General features: G+C 34.9%; 3 protein-coding genes across 3 annotated transcripts; all 3 read right to left on the bottom strand.

Moving 5' to 3' along the window:
• Positions 1–3,313: 3,313 nt before the first annotated feature.
• Positions 3,314–9,567, bottom strand: mxh (myxovirus (influenza virus) resistance H). Its single transcript, XM_073832334.1, has 13 exons — positions 9,379–9,567; positions 7,928–8,124; positions 7,722–7,859; positions 7,459–7,613; positions 6,986–7,124; positions 6,695–6,893; positions 6,527–6,605; positions 6,328–6,450; positions 6,096–6,228; positions 4,443–4,601; positions 4,279–4,355; positions 3,936–4,193; positions 3,314–3,831 (listed from the first exon to the last, which is right to left on the bottom strand). The coding sequence occupies exons 1-13, from the start codon at positions 9,426–9,428 to the stop codon at positions 3,607–3,609; spliced, it is 1,932 nt and encodes a 643-aa protein (XP_073688435.1). The 5' UTR covers positions 9,429–9,567; the 3' UTR covers positions 3,314–3,606.
• Positions 9,568–12,053: 2,486 nt separating this feature from the next.
• On the bottom strand, positions 12,054–16,155 carry LOC141302071 (uncharacterized). The gene is made up of 4 exons (XM_073832264.1): positions 16,006–16,155; positions 15,600–15,693; positions 13,992–14,085; positions 12,054–13,015 (listed from the first exon to the last, which is right to left on the bottom strand). Exons 1-4 carry the CDS (start codon positions 16,025–16,027, stop codon positions 12,308–12,310), a joined length of 918 nt encoding a protein of 305 aa, XP_073688365.1. The 5' UTR covers positions 16,028–16,155; the 3' UTR covers positions 12,054–12,307.
• Positions 16,156–17,892: 1,737 nt separating this feature from the next.
• LOC141302053 (uncharacterized) lies at positions 17,893–19,960 on the bottom strand. The gene is made up of 4 exons (XM_073832250.1): positions 19,329–19,960; positions 19,156–19,249; positions 19,000–19,087; positions 17,893–18,913 (listed from the first exon to the last, which is right to left on the bottom strand). The coding sequence occupies exons 1-4, from the start codon at positions 19,366–19,368 to the stop codon at positions 18,221–18,223; spliced, it is 915 nt and encodes a 304-aa protein (XP_073688351.1). The 5' UTR covers positions 19,369–19,960; the 3' UTR covers positions 17,893–18,220.
• Between the last annotated feature and the right edge of the window lie 6,431 nt (positions 19,961–26,391).

The following is a 26,391-nucleotide window of genomic DNA, read 5'->3' as shown; positions in this document are numbered from 1 at the left end:
GCACCATTTTAACTTTAATGAACAAGGAATTGATCGTGATGACACCCTTGCCTTAATGTAGAAAACTGAGAAAAGTGGCTGATCCAATGCTGACACTGCTGCAGGCAGCTCACATGCATGAGTGTTAAGGTTGGGGGAGGGTGTGTCTGAACTAAATCAGCACCCTGATAAAGAGGTTGATTGGCACAAAGTATTTTATGTATTTTGAAAATACAAAATACTCATCTTAAATGTATTTAAATACAAATTACATCCAATTTTTCCCAAAGGCTTTAAAATACAAAATACAAAATAGTATTTTGTATTTCAAATACGTATTTTAAATACATTTATCTAAAATACTGCCCATCCCTGGCTGGAGGGACCAGCTCAATTGCGTCCTTCGACAGGAGAACAGCAATCTCTGCACGCAGGACAGAGGCATTCGTGTCCAAGCGGACAGATGTGAAAAGGATGCCCTTGAACCTAGCCGCATACTCGTTTTCGTTATCTTTTCCTTTTTTTTAAACAAATGTGATATGGCTAAAATGGAAGACGTCGCATTTATTCTAAGTAATTAATTTTTAAGTATGTAATTAATTTACTGCATATTGATTTACCAGTTAGCAGCCTGGCATGGATGAAAGCAAGTGCAGCACCAATAACTCCCTAGGGTGAGCAGAACAGAACCAACATAAATATATTGCAGATAATGTTCGATAATTTAGAAGTTTGATTCAAAGAAGAATCGGAAGGCAGAATCCTGACTGGACGAGAGGAGAAGCTGGGGACAGTGGTAGGTAATTAGCTATGAGAAACGAGCAATGAAAAAACTGCTGATAGTACTGAAGGACCTTGTATATGAATGCCGAGATGGACATTGTATTCCTATAGGAAGACGTGGATCAGTTCAGCTGATGCAAGCTTGACTGACGTGATCTGCTATGCTTGATATTTAATATAAAATTTGATAAATCAGAATACAATTCTGTTCTTGTCCATCTCGTTTCAACAAGATTCTGCCCACTCTAGTGGGCCCTGAGTAAAGGCTCTGGTAATGGTACGAGAGATGAAGACCAAAGTAGCATGGAGGGTTGTGTCCAATCTTAGATTGGGTCTGACCCATGTCAAGAATGCAGTACCAGTGTCTTGAGAGAAGAATTGACTAGCTTTGAATTTGACTTAGATCTATAATTCGACTTTGATTTTAATTCTAATTTGATTAATTAGACTATATTTAATTAGACTTTATTTGATCAGACTGACAAATGATTTAATTATTGACAACTTGGAATTGGGAATTAATATGTTTATTTCTTTTAATCAAAATTCCATTAGTGGAATTAACAGTCATTAACAATGTGACTCTTGTTATTGCTGCTATTCTTTTAATTGTGGCATTTATTTATTAATATGGCATTTATATGTCTTGAAAATGTTTAACCCTTGTGCGCTCCTCGGTCATTTCTGACCGGAACATTTTACATTTAGATTTTTTAAAAATCACAGCTTCATCGGAATGATATGAAACTTGGTGACTTTTATGGCACTGGGAATGTGAACACAGAAAAAAAATTACGACATCATTCGAAAAGGCTAAGTGGGCGTAAAAAAAATAGTCACACTCATGCTCTTCGGTCAGAAATGACCGACCATAGGAAATGAATGGGAAAAAGACAAAAACACAGCAATTCAGAGATTAACTGTGTGCACAATCGACAAATCAGACACAAAACTAAAAAAAAGTACACAGCAGTGAAGGGATGATACTATAAAACATCAGGAGTGTGATTTAGACACATCCAGTCACACACAGACGCGCACACACACACACTTATACACACACACATCAATAAAACTACTGTGTCTGTAATAGAGCAAACGTTTGAGAATATGTGAAATCCATTCAATAATTCAGTCATAATGCAGAAAAAGCTCACAGCAGTGAAGTGGTGACACTCTAAAACATCAAGACTGAAAAATAAACACACACACACGCACAAACACGCACACACACACATACAAACACACATCTATAAACTGCTGTCTGTAACAAAGCAAAGTTTTAGGAGTACAGTATGTCAAATTAATTCAATAATTCAGTAACAATGCAGAAAAAAGCTCAGAGCAGTGGGCAAAACTGACACACACTGGAAATTAATTTGAAATCTGCAGTAAACAGTGATGAGAAGCAAGCACTGCCTCTTGGGTTTGTCAGTGCAGTGCCGTTTAGGATTGACTATAATCATAATGCAAAAATTAATTTGAAATCATTATTTATAAGAAGAAAATATCTAAAACTTCACAAAAAGTACTCTTTGAGAATGTCTGAATATATTTTAAAGTCCATTACTTATTATATAAGTAAGCAATTATGTCTAAAACAAATTGGGAATTCACTAGCATCTCTATTGATGTCTATACAGGCCTCTAGTGGTTACACTGTGAAATTGCTTATTTTTCTTCCTGTGCTCCCACCAGGTGGTGCTAATCTGTCTTCAAAAAATTGATTTGGAAGGCCTATACTCTATTTTAATCTGAAATACTGCATTCATTGAAAAATAATTTTTAAAAATTAGGATTTTTAATTTTTTTTCTATTTTCAGTGGAAAAAATAGATCATAATTATTGCATAAATAATCATTAGTACCATAAAATTCTCTAAAATTACAAAGGAAAAAAGAAAAAATATTATGGAACAAAAATATATTAGATTGGTTTTACTGAAGAAAAAAAAAAGTTACATTTCAGGTGTCCGGTCACTTTTGACCGTGAGGAGTATGAGTGTGACTCCCAAATGAGGAGCGCACAAGGGTTAATAAATGTATTACCTTTTTAACCCCCACCCGTCTGACGTGGAATTATATTAGATTATATTTCTGTCTTCTGCAGAATACAAATGAAGATAATAATGAAAGTAAATATGCTTATTTGACTCCAGTAAACAGGACTAGCATCATTTAGTATAAAATATCATTTTTTTCTGTAGTTACTAACTAATATTAAAACATGGAATATAAAGAAAATTATGATTCTTGTGTCACTTGCTAAACACACTTAATTTTCCCAAATATTTTTTAGTCCATATACAACTCTACTTGTGTAAACCATTTACATTTGTATAGAGAGAAATAGCCTTCAGTTCAGTAAGTTTATCAGTGGGAACTGAAATCCTCCCAAAATGGCTTTATTCAAAACAAAACTACTTACTACAGCAAACCAATAACATTAATTAAAAGACCTAAAACCTAAGCTCATATATGTACACACACAAAAAAAACTATTTATGAATTATAGCTTTGTTTTATTAAAATGTGCATTGTAGTTGGTGGAGAAGACACTGCAACAAGCTGAAACCTTTTTTTATTCAAAAACAGGTAAAAGCAAACTATAACTGATTCTTTGTCATTTACAAAAAAAACTCTTACTTCACTTATCTTTAAGGGTATTCTTTCAAATAATTATACATGATTAAACTGAAGCTTAACCTGAACCTAAAAAATCAATATGATTCCTAAAGCCCCTTAAACTACCCTTTTGTTCTTTGACTTTGAGATTTCTTTTGCTGCTGTCTTTTGAATGCTTTCAGTAACCAAGCATAAAACTAAAATAGAGGCAACTTGTGTCTCAGAGGTAGATACTGATGCGTTCTTGTGCCAGACGCAGTCTTTCCATGCGTTGGTGTAAGTCTGCTCTCTTCCGTCCAGCCTCTGTGTCCTCCACGAGCAGCTTCACAACATCAGCTCCATCCCGCAAGTCCATAGCATGAGCCCGCAGCATCACAGCAGCTTCCTTCAGTATGAACAGCAGGATCACCATGGGAATGTAGTCGGCCAGACGCTGATACACAATCTGATGGAATGAGAGAACATGTGAAGGTTTACAATACATTCAAAACCCCCCCCAAAAAAAACATGAGCAGTTAACACTGTAATAAATCAAGAAGTGAATTAAACCTCATAGTAGATGATCAATTTATCAGGCGTCAAGCTCCTGGTATCAAAAACAGCACAGTTGTGGGGTGAGGTTGCATTCTCTCCCGTATCCAAACAAATGGACTCATTTTCCTGTTGCTTTTCCACAAACTTGAAGTCCACAATTTTCTGGTTGAAAATGGGATCTTGTGTGTACACAAGTTTCTCCATGTTAATGTACTCAAAGATCCTCTTCTCCACCTTGCCTTCTTGTTTTGACTGAATGTCGTCAATGTTATTCTAAGGGGAAAGAGTTAATCAGAAATGTAGTAATGTTATGTTAAAGAAGTTTATTGTCTATTCAACAAGTGGCATTTTAACCCACCAGTATTATGTGTCTCAGATGAGGGTAGTTTGGGAAACACAGCTCACACATGTCCCTGAATTCCTTCTGCACAATATCTAAGATATTAAATGAAAAAATATCATTATTAATCAAGTCAAATGTAACCATATCATGTAAGTGCAAGTTAAAGTTTAAACAGCAACCTCGGATGAGCTTCAGAGTCTCCAAAGCTGGTTGTTTAAGGTCTCCAACATGTTTCTTCACCATTGATTCATACACACAGTAGTCACTGAAGGTCACCAGTTCTCTCCCACGATGGACCTCGTCATATTTTTCAGTCATCTGTTTTACAGACTCTCTGACTAAAACAAATAATCTTACAATAGTTAAAAATAAAGCAGTAATTACCTCACTTGTAGTTCCAGAAAAACTGTCTGTGTATTATTAGTGGAGATTTTACAGTGACTCTTTCTGCAGTTACAACGCTACTTCAGTAGGTGGAGACAAACGACAAGTCTTTATGAGTGAATCAACTGAACCGATTCAAAACACTGAATCATTCTGGAACGAACTTAGCTCATTTGTGTTGCTGAAAGACCTAGCGGGTTTTCAGTAGTTTGAAACAATTTAAAGGGATAGTTCACCCAAAAATGAAAATTTGATGTTTATCTGCTTACCCCCAATGCATCCAAGATGTAGGTGACTTTGTTTCCTCAGAAAAACACAAACGAAGATTTTTAATGAAAACCGGTGCAGTCTGCCAGCCTTATCATGGACGTGGATGGGCACCAAACCTTTAAAAGTAAACAAAAACATGCACAGACAAATCCAAATTACACCTTGCGACTCGTGACGATACATTGATGTCCTAAGACACGAAACGATCGTTTTTTGTGAGAAACTGAACAGTATTTATATCATTTTTTACCTTTGATACACAGCCACGTCCATCTGTCATGAGCACGAGTTTGGCATCAGTCACGTCACATGTGCACGCGCTCTGTCGTAGAATACGCAAACACCGGAAGCGATCTGTCGCATGTCTACGACACTCATTGTAAACATAGAGCACAGAGATTGTGGGTATAGCGTCTGTTCAAAATGGTAATTACTTGCGCGTATCCTGATTGTTTAAACCGATTTAAAGCTAAAAGATTACATTTGCTTGCGCAAACTCACCCGGGACTTTTCACTGATTTCCCCTTCCGGCGTTTGCGTATTCTACGACAGAGCGCGTGCACATGTGACGTGACTGATGCCAAACTCGTGCTCATGACAGATGGACGTGGCTGTGTATCAAAGGTAAAAAATGATATAAATACTGTTCAGTTTCTCGCAAAAACCGATCGTTTCGTGTCTTAAGACATCAATGTATCGTCACGAGTCGCAGGGTGTAATTTGGATTTGTCTGTGCATGTTTTTGTTTACTTTTAAAGGTTTGGTGCCCATCCACGTCCATGATAAGGCTGGCAGACTGCACCGGTTTTCATTAAAAATCTTCGTTTGTGTTTTTCTGAGGAAACGAAGTCACCTACATCTTGGATGCATTGGGGGTAAGCAGATAAACATCAAATTTTCATTTTTGGGTGAACTATCCCTTTAAGAAATGCAATATTATGCTTAACATGTAAGAAACTCATTATAAACATCTTGTTTATTAGACTGTTGTATAAAAACGATATCTCACTCGCAGTTGTTTGGTCTAACGTTAAATGTATCGACGGCAGTCTCGTTCCCGCTTAATTAATTCAAGTTTGAAACGACATGAAGGTGAGTAAATGGGGACAGAATGTAATATTCGAGTGAACTGTACATTAGTAGTATTGTACACCAAATTATTTATCTATTTGACGTACATGATGCTTTGGAGTTACTCAGGTGACATTCCCATTGTTTGAATACTGGTCGAAGGAGCGAGTAGAGGTTCCCACTGTCTGATTCTCCTGTTCGACACAACTCGCTTATCTGGTCACTGAACTCCAAGATTTTCTACACATACAGAGAAACAGAAGTTCAAGTGTGTTCATCTCAGTCAGGCTAGTTTCAGATATTGGACAATACAAGTAATGAAGCTTGCTTTAACTGTACCTTGCTAAGATAAGGCCCCATTCGCTCAGGTTCTAAAGGAGGACCATCAGCATAATTCTTGAGTTCGACTCTTACTGCAGACAAGTTGATATGAATTTGATCATTTAAAGATGGAAGTGAAGCCTGTAAAATAAGGAATAAGTCATAAATTTAGCATTTGTTTCACTTTTTCAGAATAGTTCACCATGTTTAGACTTGCCTTGATATGTTGAACCAGCTCTTTAGTGAGTCTGGTAGCCAGGCAGGGTATCGTGGCCCTCTGCTCCTCAAGAAGAAAACTGGTGGTAAGGGGAACATCTTAAATGTTTTTGAACATTACATAAAATAACAGATAATTGTAAATGTATAATTTCTACTAATTGAATACTTGAAGTGCGCGTGTTTAGCGAAGAACTCTTTTTCCTGTCTTGTGGCTTCAGACAGAGGAACGTTTTCATTGATGTCACTCTGGCCTCTACATCGGACAATGGTGTAGCCCTTCTTGAGAGGAACCACTTTGCCCTGCAGTACTTGCAAGATGTCGGCTTCTGCTCCTTTATCCACCAGGTCTGGCTTCGTCAATATTGCTGAAGCAATAAAACGTTTTCAGGTAGTTTTTTGAATATGAATGAATTTGCCCCTCACACTCTGTATCCGTAGTTTATGTGAAAAGTAATACCTAAAGTCCTTGAGCCATCAGCATCGACACCCTGAGCCATTCTAAGCGCTTCCGTGGTTGCAACGTCAACATTGCAGGGAACAACAACCAAATTAATGGTTTCTTTTTTGGAAATGAATTTCAATATCAGGCGTCGAATCTGCAATCAAATAGTTACTAATTTAGAAAACAGTGATCATCTGGAACACACATTTCAAAACATAGTATATTACATTGTTATCTACAGTAAATCAATTTAAAAATATATATTACCAGTCAAAAGTTTTTGAACAGTAAGATTTCAATTTTTTTAATATTAATTTTTAAAAACAAATTGGGTTTTAAATGTTAATAAAAAAATTCTAATTTAATTACATTATTATTTAACATTTTTAAATGTAATTTTGTGTAAACAATTTATTTTTCCACAGCTGAATGCATACAAATATATGGGCTTGTCCACAATTGGCAATTCATCAGTATTTTGTTATCACCTGGTCTCCAATGTCTTCCGGTTGCCCTTGCACTGGTACTCTTGTTATTCCAGGTAGATCGATCAGCGTGAGGTCGCACACATCAGGCGATGTGATCTCCAAACTGATGAGCTCATCGCAGATTCCTACTCCATCTCCAGCAAGCATATTCTGTGCTGTAAAAGACAAATACATAGTTACACAACCTTCATTCATCATGTAAGTAATATTTTAATTAATGAGAACTGTCATTATATATCCTGCTATATATTATTATGCCTTACCTCTTCTGACGTGACTTTCAACTTGTGCAGGATCATGAAACGTCTCACGCACATCATTGTAGGATATTGTGGCAGTCCAGCCGCTCCCATTACTAAGTTTCCTGAGTTTAAGCTCCAGTGGACAGCGGGTGACAATACCTGCATGGAACATATTAGAATAAAGATAGATAGATATTCAGATAATGTATTGTAGGTGTACAACATACCACTCCCACGAGGTAGAGCGACTCCTGATAGTGCCTCTAAAACAGAGCTTTTGCCTGAGCTCTGGTCTCCCACCACTGCGATGGACGGCAGCGCAAGTTCCTTCTCGATTCCGATCCGCCTCATGAAGTCAATCATCTCAATATAGGGCCGAACTTGTGCCTCCCACTGCTGCAGAAATATTCCACTGTTCTCGGGACTTAAAAACACATTTGACAGTTAGACTGCATTTATATCAAATGAGAAGCATTGATGATCTGTAGATTATTTCAACCCTGATTAGACAGTCAAAGTGCAGAAAATTAACAGTTGAGGTCAAAAGTTTACATACACCTTGCAGAATCTGCAAAATATTCATTTTTTTATCGAAATAAGAGCGATCATACAAAATGCATGTTGTTTTTTATTTAGTACTGACCTGAATAAGGTAAGGACGTTTACATAGAGTCCATGAGAGAAAATATTAGTTGGATTTATAAAAATGACCCTGTTCAAAAGTTTACATACACTTGATTCTTAATACTGTGTTGTTGCCTGAATGACTGTTTTATTCATCACTCCCTTGTTTGTCCTGAACAGGTAAACTGCCCGTTGTTCTTCAAAAAAAATTCTTCAGGTCCCACAAAATCTTTGGTTTTTCAGCATTTTTGTGTATTTGAGCCCTTTCCAACAATGACTGTATGATTATGAGATCTATCTTTTCACACTGAGAGCAACTGAGGGACTCATATGCAACTATTACAGAACGTTCAAATGCTTACTGATGCTTAAAAAAGAAAAAGGACGCATTAAGAGACGGGGGTGAAAACTTTTTGAATTTGGAGATCAGGGTAAATTTAGGAAAAATGTAAGTATCTTCTGTAGCTTAAGGGCAGTACTAAATGAAAAAAAATATGATATTTTGACAAAATAAGAAAAATGTACACATCTTCATTCTGTTCAAAAGTTTACACCCCTGACTCTTAATGCATTGTGTTTCCTTCTGGAGCATCAGTGAGCATTTGAACCTTCTGTAATAGCTGCATATGAGTCCCTCAGTTGTCCTCAGTGTGAAAAGATGGATCTCAAAATCATACAATCATCGTTGGAAAGAATTTAATTACACAAAAATGCTAAAAGAAAAAAAAAAAAAAAACAGAGTTTGTGGGACCTGAAAGATTTTTCTGAAGAACAGCGGGCAGTTTAACTGTTCAGGACAAACAAGGGACTCATGAACAACTATTAAAAAAAAAAAAACAGCTGTGGACTGATTCAAGTATATAAAAACTGTTGAACATGTAATTTTTATAAATTTAACTATTTTCTCATGTGGACTATATGTAAACATCGTTTATGTGAAATATCTTACATTTACACTCACATTTTGCAGATTATGCAAGGTGTATATATATATATATATGATTATTGTAATTATTATTTCTATATATTTCTATTAAATCAAAGTGTTCCTTACCCATTTTCATCTGAAGAATCGAAATCCAGTATTTCTGGTGAGCTGTCCATGACTAAAATGAAAAATCTGACCAACTGACCTTAATTTGTTATTTTTTTTTATATAAAGTTAGTATATATGAAGTGTTTTCTTTTAGTTTTAGATGTTTAAATCAGAACTCAAGATTTACTTAAAATATGTCAGAATCAATTAAAGCTTGCTCAGAAATACTCAGACGACAACATCTGGCAAATGAGTATCAAATGTGAACCTTATATAGGTTTATTTTCCTTGTGGTTTTTTCTGGCAACAATACTTAAGCAGAATAAGCAGAAATTATCTTTACAAGAAGGAAATAGTCAGCGCTTGAACTGACCTTGAGTTAAGAAAAAAACAAGGGAAGAACAGAATGCAAATATACTGTGGCTTTAACAAAATTTTTATGGGAACTAGCTGATTTGTATAACCATTATATGTATGTGTGATTCATGTTTTTTTGTTGTTTTTTTTATAACACATTACACACTAAACAAAAAAATTGTTCTCTTAAAGTCCATTTTTTAATAGTTTGTCAGAACCAGATTCCATGAGTAAATGAATAAATATAGTCACTGTGCTGTATATTTAAAATATGATATTAAAGAGATCTAAATGAGGAAGCAGTTACCACAAAACCTGACTTGCAAAATCTTTAAAAAAAGATTAATAATACGGTAAATTATTTGTATGAAGTTAAAAATAAATGTTTTCCCTTAGTGTATGGGTTGCAGGCAGCACAAGGTATTATATAATGTATTGTGTAACTTGTAAAAAATACTGTTGATCTACAACTCCAACATATTATTTAAAAAGGTTTTTTTCCCAACTGTATGACTACCTGTGATTTAAGTGATACTTGTTTATAACAATATGTCAGAAAAAAAAATTGCACAAAAATATTTTTTTAGAGAAATGTATAAAGCACATTTCACATAGACGTCACTTTCAAATCAAGCTGCTTGCTGCTGGTCAACGCTCCAAATCTGCATGATCAACCCGTTGCAAAATCTGCATGAGAAAATCTTTCACAATCATGTGGATTCCTATAGAAATTACCTTATTTCGCCAACAGAAATTTCTACAGAGCCTTTTACAAACGCATTTGAAAAAAGTTATAAATGGATTTGCATTTTAATGAGTTAAATAAGTATTTGATCCCCTATCAATCAGCAAGATTTCTGGCTCCTAGGTGTCTTTAATACAGGTAAGGAGCTGAGATTAGGAGCACTCTCTTAAAGGGAGTGCTCCTAATCTCAGCTTGTTACCTGTACAAAAGACACCTGTCCACAGAAGCAATCAATCAGATTCCAAACTCTCCACCATGACCAAGACCAAAGAGCTGTCCAAGGATGTCAGGGACAAGATTTTAGACCTACACAAGGCTGGAATGGGCTACAAGACCATCGGTAAGCAGTTGGTGAGAAGATGACAACAGGTGCGATTAATCGCAAATGGAAGAAACACAAAATAACTGTCAATCTTCCTTCAAGATCTCACCTCGTGGAGTTTGAATGATCATGAGAACGGTGAGGAATCAGCCCAGAACTACACGGAAGGATCTTGTCAATGATCTCAAGGCAGCTGGGACCATAGTCACCAAGAAAACAATTGGTAACACACTATGCCGTGAAGGACTGAAATCCTGAAATGCCCACAATGTCCCCCTGCTCAAGAAAGCACATGCACAGGCACGTCTGAAGTTTGCCAATGAACATCTGAATGATTCAGAGGAGAACTGGGTGAAAGTGTTGTGGTCAGATGAGACCAAAATCAAGCTCTTTGGCATCAACTCAACTCGCTGTGTTTGGAGGAGGAGGAATGCTGTCTATGACCCCAAGAACACCATCCCCACTGTCAAACATGAAGGTGGAAACATTATGTTTTGGGGATGTTTTTCGTCTAAGTGGACAGGACAACTGCATCGCATCAAAGGGACGATGGACGGGGCCATGTAACATTAATTCGTAGGTGAGAACCTCTATCCCTCACTGAAAATGGGTCGTGGATCGGTAATCCAGCATGACAATCACCCAAAACACATGGCTAAGGCAACAAAGGGGTGGTTTGAGAAGAAGCACATTAAGGTCCTGGAGTGGCCTAGCCGGTTTTAAGACCTTAATCCCCTAGAAAAATCTGTGGAGGGAACTGAAGGTTCGAGTTGCCAGATGTCAGCCTCGAAACCTTAATGACTTGGAGAGGAGTGGGACGAAATCCTGAGATGTGTGCAAACTTGGTGGCCAACCACAAGAAACGTCTGACCTGGGATTGCCTACAAGGGTTTTGCCACTAAGTCATATTTTGCGAAGGGGTCAAATACTTATTTCACTCATTAAAATGCAAATCAATTTATAACTTTTTTGAAATGTGTTTTTTTCTGGTTTTCTTTGTTGTTATCCTGTCTCTCACTGTTCAAATAAACCTACCATTAAAATTATAACCTGATCATTTCTTTGTCAGTGGGCAAACGTACAAAATCACCAGGGGATCAAATAAGTTTTCCCCAATTTTTTTTTCCATCACAATTTGTTTGCAGTTTTTCTTGAAAAAACAAAAAAAACCACTACAATAAAATGTTTTACTAACTCTTGGTCATCCATAAAAAAGAAACAAGTGTGTACAGAGATAAAGGCTCTAAATAAATATGAAAGACAAACGACTGAAACAATAACTTTAATCTCAATGCATCCGAGAACCTGAAAAAAGGGGAATAAACTTAACATGAATTATCCATTATGTATTGTACCGAACTACAATGAACTCTAGAACTAGCTCTGAACACAGCTGTGAACAAATTTCCTCTCCTCAAAAATGTGTCTTGAGAGGGAAAACTTAATCTTGAAATGCTTTAATTTAAGTACATTATTATTTTAAATACCCTTGGAATGAGCAACACTGACAGTTTTCAGTGATTTCAAAACCTCTCGATTAGTTTCTCAAACAAAAATATTAATCTTTTTCTGTCCTCAGCATACGGGGAGTCTGGCTCAGTGAGTCCTGTGCCGTTTGTCCCAAGAGCCATGGCGGTGAAAGTCTCTCTGTCTCTTTCAAAGGCCGCTCTGTCCCGCTCCAATCTCGCTCTGTCTTGTTCCAGCGAGGCTCTTTCCCGGTCAATTGCAGCTCGGTCCTTTTCCAGCTGCGCTCTGTCCCTCTCCAACGCCGTTTTCTCCCTCTCTGCGACGGCTTTCTCGCGCTCCAGGAGCACTCGCTCTCGGTCCAAGTCTGCGTGTTCCTTGTCCAGGAGCTGTCGCTCTCGTCTGATTTTGGCTCTTTCAAAGTGTAGCTCATCTTGAGTCTCTGAAGGGCTTTTTTCAATGGGTCTCCCTTTCACACTTTCTGCTGTATCCGACGAGGGCCCTCCATCGGCTACTGTTGCTTGAGTATTGACCTCGATTACTGAATGTGTCAGTAATTCTAGAATATCACTTCCCATTTCTACTTGATACATCTTCTTGCTGGGCTGGGCTGCGCATTCGGGCTCATCGGCCAGGTTGGTCAGTAAGGACGGTTTAGGAGGGTCAACATCAGTGGGGTCGCCATCTACGGCCTTCTCCATGAGTCTGAACCACCGCCAAGATTCGGGTTTAACTGTTTCAACGTCTTTTGCAAGAGCTTTTAAAACCTAGGGGGGAAAGGTAGAGAAAACTACATCAAGAGAATTGCATGCATACGCTACCAGTCAAAAGATTTGTAATGTTTTTTTTATGGAAGTCTTTTTTGTTCACCAAGCCTGCATTTATTTGATCCACAGTACAGCAAAAACAGTACAATTTTGAAATATTTTTACTATTTAAAATGTTTTCTATTTGGATATATTTTAAAATGTAATTTACTCCTGTGATCGAAGCTAAATTTTTAGCATCATTACAGTCTATTCTTCGGTGTCACATGATCCTTTAGAAATTATTCCGATATGCTGATTTGCTGTTCAAGAAACATTTTTTATCATTATTATTATCAATATTTAAAACAGTTGAGTACATTTTTTCAGTACATTCTTTGATGAATTGAAAGATCCAAAGATCAGCATTTGTCTGCAATTTATTTTGCGGGGGGAGAAATTATAGAAATGAATACTTTTATTTAGCAAAGATGCTTTCAATTGATCAAAAGTGATGATAAAGTTATTTATAATGTTGCAAAGATTTCTATTTCAGACAAATACTGTTCTTCTGAAGTCGTCTTTATTGATTCACTTTTATTCAAGCCTGAACAAAATCTACACAACTGTTTTCAACATAATAATAATAATAATAATAATAATGTTTTTTGAGCAGCAAATCAGAATATTAGGACCATGTGACTGGAGTAATAAAGCTAAAAATTCAGCTTTGAAATCACAAGAATAAATTACATTTTAAAATATATTCAAGTAGAAATACATTTTGAAATAAAAATATTTCAAAATGTTACTGTTTTTGCTGTATTTTGGATCAATAAATGCAGGCTTGCTGAGCTGAAGAGACTATTTATTTATTTATATATTTAATTTATAAGTAGATTTTTATATTTTCTGAAGAACATAAAGTATGGTATGCAACTATACAAGTAAATAATTTTAATTGAAAATGAAGACTGATTTTATGCATCCATCTTACCTTGTATTTGCATTTTAAATTCTCCCACTTTCGTTTTGCTCTTTGAGAAGTAATATTTCCATCCAGGCTGGATTTTGTCTCTTGTATGAACAGCCTACAAATAAAAAACACACTTTGTCACCTTTTCTTTAAAAACAGCTTATAGAAAAAAATACTTGGGTTTTTAAACTGGTTACATAAAGTTTGGGTGACAGCCTTGTCAGTTAAAATTCAACAGATTTTTTTTTATTCTTTATTTATTTGTTTTTTTTTTAAAAACTGTGTTTATGCGTTTACTTAAGATATAAATGAAATGTTATATTTATATTACTAAATGTATCATTTTATTTGTATGTTTATATAATTACTAAATTAATATTTTAAGACGTTAGTTTCCAAAAACTACTTTTCATTCTAAAAGCAAATTCATTCTACTATTACTTGCCTGTATATTTTTCCTTGCCATTGTAACCTTTATCTTGTTTGTTGGATGCTATAGTGCAATATTCTCTATAACATCTGCTTTGTAATTACATTTATTGTAAAAAAATAATAATAGTAATAAAATATATTTAAATTAAAATTTTAACTGTAATTTAACTATAATCTAAAGTTTAAAAAAAAATTACACAATGAAATATATCTAAATATAACTACATAGTAACTAAATATTTTCCAAATAATATTTTAAATGATATAACATCAAAAAATTTAATGTATTAATAATAAAGCCAATAATTAATTAATATCATAATATAATTAGATTACAACATTTTTACTGTTCATTTTACATAGTACACCGAAAATTCTGGGTAGTTTTTTTCAACTACTGTTAAAAAAATTACTATATGGCTAAAAATGAACCCAAAATAGGTTGTAAATTAAAAATCAGACACATAACTACTAAAGGCATCAGCAATAATCAAAAGGTTAACATTTATTAATAAGCAATTTAAAAAAAAAATCATTATTTAATTATTATTTATTCAACTTATAAATAAATGTTTAATTTCCAACTTATTCTGGGTTCATTTTAAGCAAGAAATATAGTCATTTTATGCAATAGTTGAGTTTAATAAAACTACCCCAGCGCTTTTTAGATTGAAATGGATTATCATATGTGAACCTGGACCACAAAGAGGTCTTAAGTAATTTTTTCTTTTATGCTTAAAATCATTAGGATATTAAGTAAAGATCATGTTCCATGAAGACATTTTGTCAATTTTCTTAGGTAAATAGTTTAAAACGTAATTTTTGATTAGTAATATGCATTGCTAAGAACGTTATTTGGACAAATTTAAAGGCAAAACCCCCAGCTTTTCAAATATTGTCATATCCTAACAAACGAAACTTCAATGGAAAGTGCATTTATTCAGCTTTCAGATGATGTATAAATCTTATATTTAAAAAAAGAAATTGACCCGTATGACTGCTTTTGTGGTCCATGGTCACAATTTATGAATCATCTGTCATAATTGATTAGAAAGGGGTCAGCATAAATGGGGGTCCCCGGTATTAAAAGTTTGAAAACCCCTTCATTAAGACACACGATTACGCACATAATTGGATACAAACGACACGTACTGCAGATGTCAAATGAATCACATATGAATCACAATGAGTACATACTCCCAGCCATTTCTGCATGTGTTCCTCCAGCCTGAGAATAAATAGCCATGGGCCATGCGCCACCTGATCAATGCCTCAGTGTCCTTGTGAGACCCTGAAACAGAAGCGCGGAGCAAACAGAGTCCGGCATGAATGCACTGTAGGTTTGTTTGGTGCTGCTGTAACTATGATTTTATATTTGCAAAACAAACCGCCCAGTCAAACCACATCATAAACACTGACAACTGTCAGTCTGAAATAATAGGAATAAATCCTTATTTAGTTATCGAAAGCAGCTGCACATATTAAGTGCATTAATCGGTTTTAAATCCACCGTTATTTATATATAAACTCATAAAAGAGTTACAGAAACGTGCGAAAGTTTTGCATGCGTGCACACAGTGCAGCTTTACGCAGTGACACTCACACTGTTGAGATGGTTGCGCCATTTCTTAAAGGGAGAGAGGCGGCCAAACTCCTCTTATGGGATACACAGTAATACCATGAATATTATTGTTTTCTTTCACTTCTTCAACAACCGTTTGCGTCTCTATTGCGGACAGCGCTTCTTCACAGCTTTTCTCGTTTCTAATAGACGGACGAATGATATTAGATTGTTGCCCTCTAGTTGTCAGGAGAAAAACAACAATAAAACAAGCATCTTCCTCTTAATTCCTTTGTATCTTTAGTTATAGATATACGAATGTTTTTGGACAGTAAGATTTTGAATGTATTTTGAAGAAGTCTCTTCTGCTCACCAAGCCTGCATTTATTTGATCCAAAGTACAGCAAATACAGTCAATTGTTTTACTATTTTAAATAACTGTTTTCTACTTGAATATATTTTAAAATGTAATTTCTTCCTGTGATTTCAAAGCTGAATTTTTTGCATCATTACTCCAGTCACATGATATTTCAGAAATCATTTTAATATTTCGATTTGCTGCTCAAAAAAAGAAAAACAGCATTTATCTGAAATAGAAATCTTTTGTAACATTATGTCTTCACCATGACTTGATTAATTTAAAGCATCCTTGCTAAATAAAAGTATTAATTTCTATCACTTTCTTAAAAAAAACACCATAAGAAATCAAGTCATCAAAAAATGTTAAAACCTGTAATCAACAGCAGGGTTATTTTTGTCAACTAAAACAAAATTAAATTAAATTAAAATATTTTGAAATAAATCTGAAATAAAATACAACAGAAACATTAAATTGAAAATGTAAACTAAATGAAAATAAAATGACTGGAAATAAATGAAACTTAAAATAGTATTTTTTTTTTCTTTTTTTAATCAAAAACTACTAAAAATCACACAAAATTGCTAAAAATTCAATTAAAATGAAACTAAAAATATCATTCAAAATATTAAAACTAAAATAACATATAAATAATACTGAAATAACAATTATTTATAATACTTATATAACAATCATTACAAATTTGTTTAGTTAATCATTTATTACTGCATTATTTGTTGCTCAGACTTAAATATAAATAAAATTTAAATATAAACAATTTCGAGTTGTAAGGTCAGAATTGTGAGATATAAACTCGCAATTCTGAGAAATAAAGTCAGTTTTGTGTGATCTAAACTCTAAATTGTGAGAAAGAAAAGTCAAATTTGTGAGATAAAACAGTGCAATTGCGAGTTATTAAGTCAGAATTGTGAGATATAAACTCACAATTCTGTGAACATGTCTTTTGTCTCCTCAGAACAACTTTATAACTCGCAATTGCAAGTTTATATCTCACAATTCTGAGAAAAAAAGTCAGAATTGTGAGATATAAACTCGCAATTGTGAGAAAACAAAGTCAAGTTTATATCTCTTTTATATTCTCGCAATTGTGAGATTATATCTCTGACTTTATATCTCACAATTCTGACTTTATAACTTGCAATTGTGAGTTTATATTCCACAATTCTGAGAAACGGTCAGAATTGCGAGATGTGAATTCGCAATTGCAAGAAAAAAGTTGCAATTTCCTTTTTTTTATTATTTAGTGGTGGAAACGGGCTTTCACAGATAATAATATACATTGTTTATTTTTTATTTTGTAAACAATTTGAGTCAAAATTACACTAAAATCTGTGAGACCAGTGCTAGTTTTTACACTTTCTCTTTTTTATTTTTTTCTCTTTTTAAACCGAAAACCTATGTAAACACAAATTGTTAAGTACTGACTACAAAAATATGCAAGATTAACGACTAGGATAAATTTATCGTGTTTGTTGAACTCACATTACCTTTTGTGACTCTATGGGATAAGCCGTTTTAAGTTTCTGAATGACAACAAGGTGGACCATGAATCTTGTTTTGACATTTATTGTGTGGCACAAATGGTATAGTTTACTTACAGACACTGTTATTTTACATTATTTCAGAAATAAAGCATCACATGTTTTTTTCAACTTTAACAAATCTGTAAACAAAAATATTTTTATATTTTAATGTTTAGGGACCCTTGTGCACCTTGTCACTGAATGTGGAGTCCATCATATTGTGTGTACGTTCAACAAATGTGGTTGATTTTGGAGTGAACATACCAAAAAAATAATATTTTTTTTTATATAGACAAAGTTTTGCCATTCAAATGTATCTTCAGACAACAAAGCAAGGTTTGTTCAGTATCTGTTTTCAGATTTTTTCAATCACCCTTTCAAGTAAGAATATTAATCTTTCTCTGTTCTTTTCATGAGGACAGTCCAGTCCGTTGCATCCTGAACTGCTTTTCACATGATTCGTGACATGTGCTGACCTTCTGTCTTTTTCAAGGGCCGCTCTGTCCCTCACCAAAGCTTCTCTGTCTTTCTGCAGTCTGGCTCTGTCCTGTTCCAAAGATGCTTTGTCTCTGTTAACCGCAGCTTTGTCCTTCTCCACCTGGGTTCTGTCCCGCTGAAGCGCCGCTCTTTCCCGATCTGCAAGGGCCCGTTCCCGCTGTAAAAGTGCTTTTTCTCTGTCTAGGCCTCCGAGCTCCTTTTCTAAAAGCTGTCTTTCTCTTTGAAGTTTGGTTCGCATAATGTCCAACGGGTGACTTTCTGTCGTCTGCTTGCCTTTTTGTCTTCCCCGCTTAGCCAGATGTGGTCTGGAGGGTGGCGGCACGTTCCCTAAAGTTCCTTCCTCTTCCAGGAATTCCAATATTTCCCCTCCGACCTTGATTTGACGTAACCTCTTACTTGGATGAGGTGTGTTATCATTGTCAGCTTCTGATGTGATCACTTGCTGGCTGATCTTTTCATCAAACTCTTCACCCAGAGCATCGTCCATGAGATTGAACCATTTCCAGCAGGTGGGGTTCTTCTCCACACCGGTGGGAGGATATTTTGCATCCTTGTAATGAAGTGTGAAATGCATTAAATGCATTTACTGTTGAATATGTTGTGTGAAAGAAAAACACAATTAGCAGTGAGACCAACCTTATATCTTGCCTTTAGGTTTTCCCACTTTTTGGCAATCTGCTCAGTTGTCATCTTTTCCTCAAGCCCCATTTCTCTGAGTATTGCACTGAAAAAAAATAACAAAATACTAACTTTGAATCTAAACACTGGATGTTTACAAATTAGAAATCTTACCTCCAGGCTGTTTTAGACGAATTTTTCCTCCCGTCAAAAAGCGCTGAGTTGCTCGACCGCAGCTGTATCAGTTTGGTGATATCCTCAGTAGACACTAGTGCACATAAAACAGCCAGTTAGTTAGCTTAATGCTCACATAACCAGTTAGTTTCGCGCAAACACGAACGACTTACTTTTGTAGATGAGTTTAGAACTGGTCGACGCCGAATCCATATTTTATATCACTTCGTAAAACAGATTTCTAGGGCCCTTAATAGTGCACGTTGGCAGTGTGCTTCTGTTAACATTCCCTCCCAGGGAAAATGGCGCCGTACGAGCACAGCCTGAATAGGCTGCCTACTAAGTGCCCTTATTTTGAAGGAGTGAATGTGCGTCCTTCTTTAATGCTTCCTTATATTTCTTAAAATGCTAATTTAGTTTGACCTAAACAGAATTAGTATGTGTGATTAGAACATTAAACTCAAACGCATTAACGAGATCTTTTTTTGGCTGCTGACTAGGCTAAAAGTCCAAACCAAAGACTAAAGAAAGGTAATTAGTATTAAATAGGGACGTGGCTTACTAGACCGAAGGGTGTCTCTAATAAGTACAATCATAATTTTAGCTCTTCTATGTGTTTGAGTGCCATTATTATGTTTGAGTTGTTGTTCAGATATATTTTAAAGAATCAAAGTATTCACAAACTACTGTAACTGGTCTATCCCGAACAGCGTTGAGAAAAATAACAGGCACCGTGAGACAATACGATCACGTGGTAGCTGTTACGTTTCTCAGCGCTTATCGGAATTGAACAATCAGAGTCGTTTGTGATTACTAGATGAGGACCTTTAAAATCGTTTAAAAGCAAATTCGCTGCTACGTTTTCCATGCCAAGTGTTACAAATGAATACATTTAAATAGTTATTTCTAAAGTAAGAAATACGTTTAAAAAAATAACGTCTCAACACAATCACAATCGCGGTTCTCTAAGCAGCAATGCGCCACCTTGAGGATGGCAACATTTGTTTCATCGAAAACATAACAAACCAACATTTTCCACCCATCGTAACGGTGAGAAATGCGAAGTCTCAGTATAAACATAGAGTAGCTCTATTAGATATGTTTTATTTAGTTACTTATTTTGGTGTATGAAAACAATATGCCCAGTGAAGAAACAATGTAGCCTATCATTTTGCATTGAGGCAATGTAGTCGCATTTGTGACCCTGGACCACAACACCGGTCAAAAGTTTCAATTTTTAATAAGAATAAGAATAAACAAGCTTTCGATTGATGTATGGTTTGTTAGGATAGTACAATATTTGGCCGGGATACAACTATTTGAAAATCTGGGAAAATATTGAGAAAAGCACCTTTAAAGTTGTCCAAATGAAGTTCTTAGCAATGCATATTAATCAAAAGTTAAGTTTTGATATATTTACGGTAGGAAATTTACAAAATATCTACATGGAACATGATCTTTACTTTATATCCTAATGATTTTTGGCATAAAAGAAAAATCAATCATTTTGACCCATACAATGTATTGTTGGCTATTGCTCCAAATCTACCCATGCTATACTCTTAAAAATAAAGGTGCTTCACAATGCCATAGAAGAACCTTTTTTGTCTAAATGGTTCCATAAAGAACGTTAAACATCTAAAGAACCTTTCTGTTTCAGAACAGGTTTTTGTGGCAAAAGAAGGTTCTTCAGAATTTAAAAAGGTACGAAAGAGATGGTTATTTAAAGAACCTTTGACTGAATGGTTCTTTGAGGAACCAAAAATGGTTTCTCTATGGCATCACTTGAAGAACCTTTTAAAGCACCTTTATTTCTAAGAGTGTACGTAAGACTTGTTTTGTGGTCCAGGGTCACATTTTGAGTTGGATTATAATGTACACATCTCCACATGCTTGTCACAACTCATTTGCAGTTCTTGACTGCTTAATTAACTCATATTTATAAAAATAAATACAGTACCCTTTAGATAAAACAAACAGCTGCTTTTATCCTACCCAGATCTTCATGCAGCATGTTTGAAATCTCAACTAATGCTCTTGACCTTTACAAGCCTTGGCTAAACTATTAATAATAGACGGGGGCTTCTTCCCTAATCAAGAAACAGTCAACAAGTCCTGTCAGGATGGAGTGTCAACATACAATTCATCAACTAATTGGATGAGAGAGATGTGGTCTGGTTAATGTCTGTGAAGCAGTAGCATAAAACTGTCAGATGCATTTAAAAAGCTAGATTGTGTAGAAATATGGCAGTCCATTTGTGCCAAAAAAAGAAAGTGTTGACTGCTTTATACAATACATTTGTCCAGAGGTGGGACCAAGCCATTGTTATGCAAGTCACAAGTAAGTCTCGAGTCTTTGCATTCAATTCCCATGTCAAGTCCCGAGTCAAGACAGACAAGTCTCAAGTCAAGTCCCAAGTCAAGACGGGCAAGTCCGAGTCCAGTTGCAAGTCCTCAACTTTAAGCTTCAAGTCCTAAACAAGTCACTATAGTGCTGTTTGCCCAAATTACTGTCTCTGTATTAATTACTACAGTAAATTTAAAGTTAATAATAGTCTATAGTAGGTATAATTCTAAAAGATAGGCTATAATAATTAGTGGTTTTTATTGAGGAATTAATTATTGTTTGTGTACAAATATAGGCCTAACTGAATTAATAATTTAAGTCCACAGTTTCATTTGTTAAAGATTCCGTAATTTTAATGAATCAGTTGAGTCAAATATTTAATCACTTGCTAATAGGTAATACAGACATTCATTTATCATGAATTAATTTCTTTAAAGACATGAAAGTGAGTGGCTGGTAAACAGGAAGAATAGAGTAAACGTTTTATGTTGGCTACATATTTCACGTGGAAAATTAAAATGAAAAAAAAAAATTATTTATATATATATATATATATATATATATATATATATATATATATAATTTAATTTTTTTTTTAAAGGTTTAGCCAATTATTAGGATGTTTCAATATACATGGCGTTTCTTCTTCTTAATTATTATTATTATAATAAGTGGTTTATAGTGATTATGTGCGGTCTTTTGCATGCTCAAGTTCGTTATTTCAAATGTAGATACGCGGTATGCGCGCTCATAATGGAAGCATCGAGATAAACACTTCAACTTTCTTGTTATTTTTTTATAATCAGTTATGTACATCTGAGTTTATATTTTACATCTTATGTTTATTGCATTATGTTTGTGTCATGTGTGTTACCATGGTGGTGTTTTGTGTTTGTGTGTATTACTTTATAGTAAATATTAATAATACACTACCAGTCAAAAGTTTTTAATGTTTTTTTAAAGAAGCGTCTTCTGCTCACCAAGCCTGCATTTATTTAATCCAAAGTACAGTAAAAACAGTAACATTTTTAAATGTTTTTATTATTCGAAATAACTGTTTTTTATTTAAATATATTTTAAAATGTAATTTATTCCTTTGATTTCAATTCAAAAATTCTGATTAGCTGCTCAAAAAACATTTATTATTATCATAATGTTGAAAACAGCTGAGTAGAATTTCAGGTTTCTTTGATAAATACAAAAGTTAATAAGAACAGCATTTATCTGAAAAAGAAATCATTTGTAATATTAAAAATGTCTTTATTATTACTTTTGATTAATTTAAAACATCCTTGCTAAATAAAAGTACTCATTTTTATATGGTATAGTCAATGTGTAATGTTACAAAATCTTTTTATTTCAAATAAATGCTGATCTTTGGATCTTTCTATCCATCAAAGAATCCTGAACAAAATTACTCAACTGCCTTAAATATTGATAATAATAATAATAAAAATTGTTTTTTGAACAGCAAATCAGCATATTAGAATACTTTCTGAATGATTTTGTGACACTAAAGACTGGAGTAAAGGAATTTCATTTTAAAATATATCCAAATAGAAAGCACACTCTTAAAAATAAAGGTTCTTTATTGACATCAATGGTTCTATGAAGAACCTCGCACATCCATGGAACCTTTTAAATGCAGAAAAGGTTCTTTATAGTTGAAAAAAGGTTCTTTAGATTTTTTAAATGTTCTTAAAAAATTTTTAGGAACTGTTCACTGAAAGGTTCTTTGGGAAGCCAAAATGGTTCTTCTATGGCATCACTGCAATAACACCCTTTTGGAAACTTTATTTTTAAGAGTGCAGTTATATCACTGTACAATATTACTGTTTTGCTGTAATTTGTATCAAATAAATGCAGGCTTGATGAACAGAAGAGACTTCTTTAAAAAAGAAACATTAAAAATCTTACTGTTCAAAAACTTTTGACTGGTAGTGTATATCAGTTAATGAAATGCACAGGTCTTTTCTTTTTTTTTTTTACCATAAATTTAAGTTCAGTCCTGTAACACCTAAGATATGCTACTGTATTTATTTAAGATGCATTTATATTTCTGTTCTATAAACATACGTATCAGCATATACTGATTTATCTTAAAGGGATAGTTCACCCAAAAATGATAATTCTCTTATAATTTATTCAACCTCATATCATTCCAGACCTGTATGAATTACATTCCTCTGCAGAACACAAAAGAAGATATTTTGAAAAATGTTGGTACTTAACCTAATTCGGGTCCCCTTGACTTACATTGTATTGATAATAAATACACTGAAAGTCAATGGAAACCAAAACGATTTGGTTATCACCATTATTCAAAACACCTTCAACGTGTTCTGTAGAAGAAAGAAACTCATACAGGATTGGAACGAGATGAGGTTAAATATTAAAACAGAATTCCATTTCATTTAGGCAGTGACTGTACAATCAAATATATAGTACAAAGCAACCAAGTTCTTTTTTTTCTCCACACATGGACCCTCAAATGGAACAACTCTATTAGCCACTCTGCTGTATCATATTGATATCGAAATGCATTTCGAATCATCAGTTCACTCATGCGAAAGGGTGTCTTTTGTTGTCCAGTTCGGAGCAAGGGGGCTAATCTCTGTGCATATGTCCTTAAAAGCACTGATGCTGTTTTCCTCTTAAATTATTAAGCTTCTTCAGCGGCTTTAAACCATTGAGAGAAGATTAGTGAGGTTATTCTGTGACGGTGTGTTTGTGCAAGCGTGTGTGTGCACATGAAGTGTGTAATGTTGATGGTGCGTCTGTGTGTGTCTTCTCTTTTCTGTTCAGTATCTCAATGAAAGCAATCCAACAGAGGATGATCGAGCCATCGGTGCCAATTAAACCACATTCCCCAGTCTTTCAGAAACACATTTGATGTGACGTCACTCAAACAACTGAGCAGTTTTGTACCTAAAATCAACATCTAGATCAGATACGTATGTGAATTTATTATGTTTACCTATATAATTAAGATCTTCGAAGTGCATGCATGTGTTTTTATCCTCAGAGAGTTTTTGACATGCACTGTATTGTGATTTCTCTCTATGTAAATCTATGCCTCTCTAATCCAGCAGTGTTGGGGAAGAAGAGGGGGTTGTATGTGTCTCTGTAATCTTGCTATGTCTGTGTGGAACTGTTGATAATCCTGCTGTGTGTGTGTGTGTACGTGTATGTGTTTGCTAGAGTGTGTTTCTCCGATGTAATCCTATGACAGCGAGCATTTGTGCACGTGAATGCTTGTCAATGTTAAAGAATACGTGCCTTGTGCGTTTAGCATCATTTTACGTTGTGCGGCCGGCCGCACGGGCACACGCTCGACTCCACGTGTGGGCAGGGTTTGACATCATCAGGCGTCATTGCCGTACTGAGGTGATACGGGAGGGCAGGATCAGCAAAGACATTTGGCTTGATCTCTAACTTTCCAAAGGCGTGGCTGGGGGAAGGGAACGACTGGTTCGGAATGACGAACTGGAATTAGGATAAAGATAGGAAGTAGTCGCAGATCAGCTGTTCCAAATTTTGACCATTATAGAAAAATCTACAAATCTGGTCTATCCGGTATAGATATCTTGGGTTAATACAAAATAGGAAAGTAATCCAGGAATTAAAAGAGGTCAGTAGTAGGTCTTCAGTTGTGAAAAAGAAGACACCTCAGCATATTTTTATAATGGAAGTAACATAATTTAAAACAATATACTTAAAAGTAAAAAGGATATTGTGTTTGAAGACACTTAGGCGCATGTTATTGACTATTAAATGAAAATGTATTCGTTTATTTTAGTGGTGGGCCGTTATCGGCGTTAACGTGCTGCGTTAACGTGAGACTCTTATCGGGCGATAAAAAAAATATCGCCGTTAATCTATTCTCAAAGTTGGGTTGGGAGCTGGGTCTAAACTACATAAGCTATGATGACTTTCACCTTGATATTTTAGCGCAGATGACGTATACCTACCTAGTCGAATTGCACTGTAGGAGGCGAGAACGAGTGTTCAATTTCTGTGAAATTACCACATCAAATGAGACGTGCAAACATGGATGCAGTTATGAAGCCGCTTCAGGGCAGATGCGTTGCTAGACCCTTTTTACTGGGGCACGTGTCCCAGTGAAAATCTGCTGTGCCCCAGTAAAATCTCAAGTTTGAGTTATAATTTACTTTGATAATCCCGAAATAAAGACATTAAACTATATGCAACAACTGAATTGACGCTTCTAAAAGCAACGCAGTTTAATGGAAGACAATGCACGCAGATATCCATGCCCGTGCGCGTCTGTGTATTTAACGGCAACGCGCACGTCGTGCAGCCTTTTGCGCAGAAGTACTTGGTTACACAAGTTTGTATAGGTAATTATGTTGTAAATGCAATTGTCAAGCAGTTTGTGATGCATTTTGGAAACAGGAGATGAGCGCCTGATCTAATGCGCCACCTGGCCCATTCTCGAAGACTTACTTTTAGTCATTATTTGGGTAGCACACATATTCTGAATGCCTTCAGCAGAATTCAAATTAGCCATTTTAATCTAGATTAATCTAGATTAATTCCAAGATTTAATCTAGATTAATCTAGATTAAAAAAAATAATCTATACCCACCCCTAGTTTATTTATAACATTTCACCACCAGTCAAAAGTTTTTGAACAGTGAGATTTTTAATGTTTTAAAGAAGTCTTTTCTGCTCAACAAGCCTGCATTTATTTGGTCCAAAGCACAGTAAAAACAGTAAAAGTTTGAAATATTTTTTACTATTTAACATAACTGCTTTCTTTTTGAAAATATTTTGCTGCTCAAAAAACATACATTATTATCATTACGTTGAAAACAGCAGAGTAGAATTTTTTTCAGTTTTCAGGATTCTTTGATGTATAGAAAGTT

Source organism: Garra rufa, chromosome 25 (genome assembly GCF_049309525.1).
Source record: "Garra rufa chromosome 25, GarRuf1.0, whole genome shotgun sequence".
NCBI lineage: Eukaryota > Metazoa > Chordata > Actinopteri > Cypriniformes > Cyprinidae > Garra > Garra rufa.
Note: the sequence above shows the minus strand (reverse complement) of the source record. Positions and strands in the feature narration are given on the sequence as shown.

Bases quoted from the DNA above. Each gene is read 5' to 3' on its own strand.
- LOC141302053 (XM_073832250.1), bottom strand. From the start codon at position 19,368: ATGGATTCGGCGTCGACCAGTTCTAAACTCATCTACAAAA. The intron at 19,250-19,328 runs GTAAGTCGTTCG...TATGTGCACTAG, and splicing joins TTCTAAACTCATCTACAAAA to TGTCTACTGAGGATATCACC. The intron at 18,914-18,999 runs GTTGGTCTCACT...CTTCATTACAAG, and splicing joins ACCTAAAGGCAAGATATAAG to GATGCAAAATATCCTCCCAC.
- LOC141302071 (XM_073832264.1), bottom strand. From the start codon at position 16,027: ATGGCGCAACCATCTCAACAGT. The intron at 14,086-15,599 runs GTATGTACTCAT...TTTTATTTGTAG, and splicing joins ACATGCAGAAATGGCTGGGA to GCTGTTCATACAAGAGACAA. The intron at 13,016-13,991 runs GTAAGATGGATG...TTTCCCCCCTAG, and splicing joins ATTTAAAATGCAAATACAAG to GTTTTAAAAGCTCTTGCAAA.
- mxh (XM_073832334.1), bottom strand. From the start codon at position 9,428: ATGGACAGCTCACCAGAAATACTGGATTTCGATTCTTCAGATGAAAAT. The intron at 6,606-6,694 runs GTATTCAATTAG...CCTTACCACCAG, and splicing joins GCTAAACACGCGCACTTCAA to TTTTCTTCTTGAGGAGCAGA. The intron at 6,229-6,327 runs GTACAGTTAAAG...CTGTATGTGTAG, and splicing joins TGGGGCCTTATCTTAGCAAG to AAAATCTTGGAGTTCAGTGA.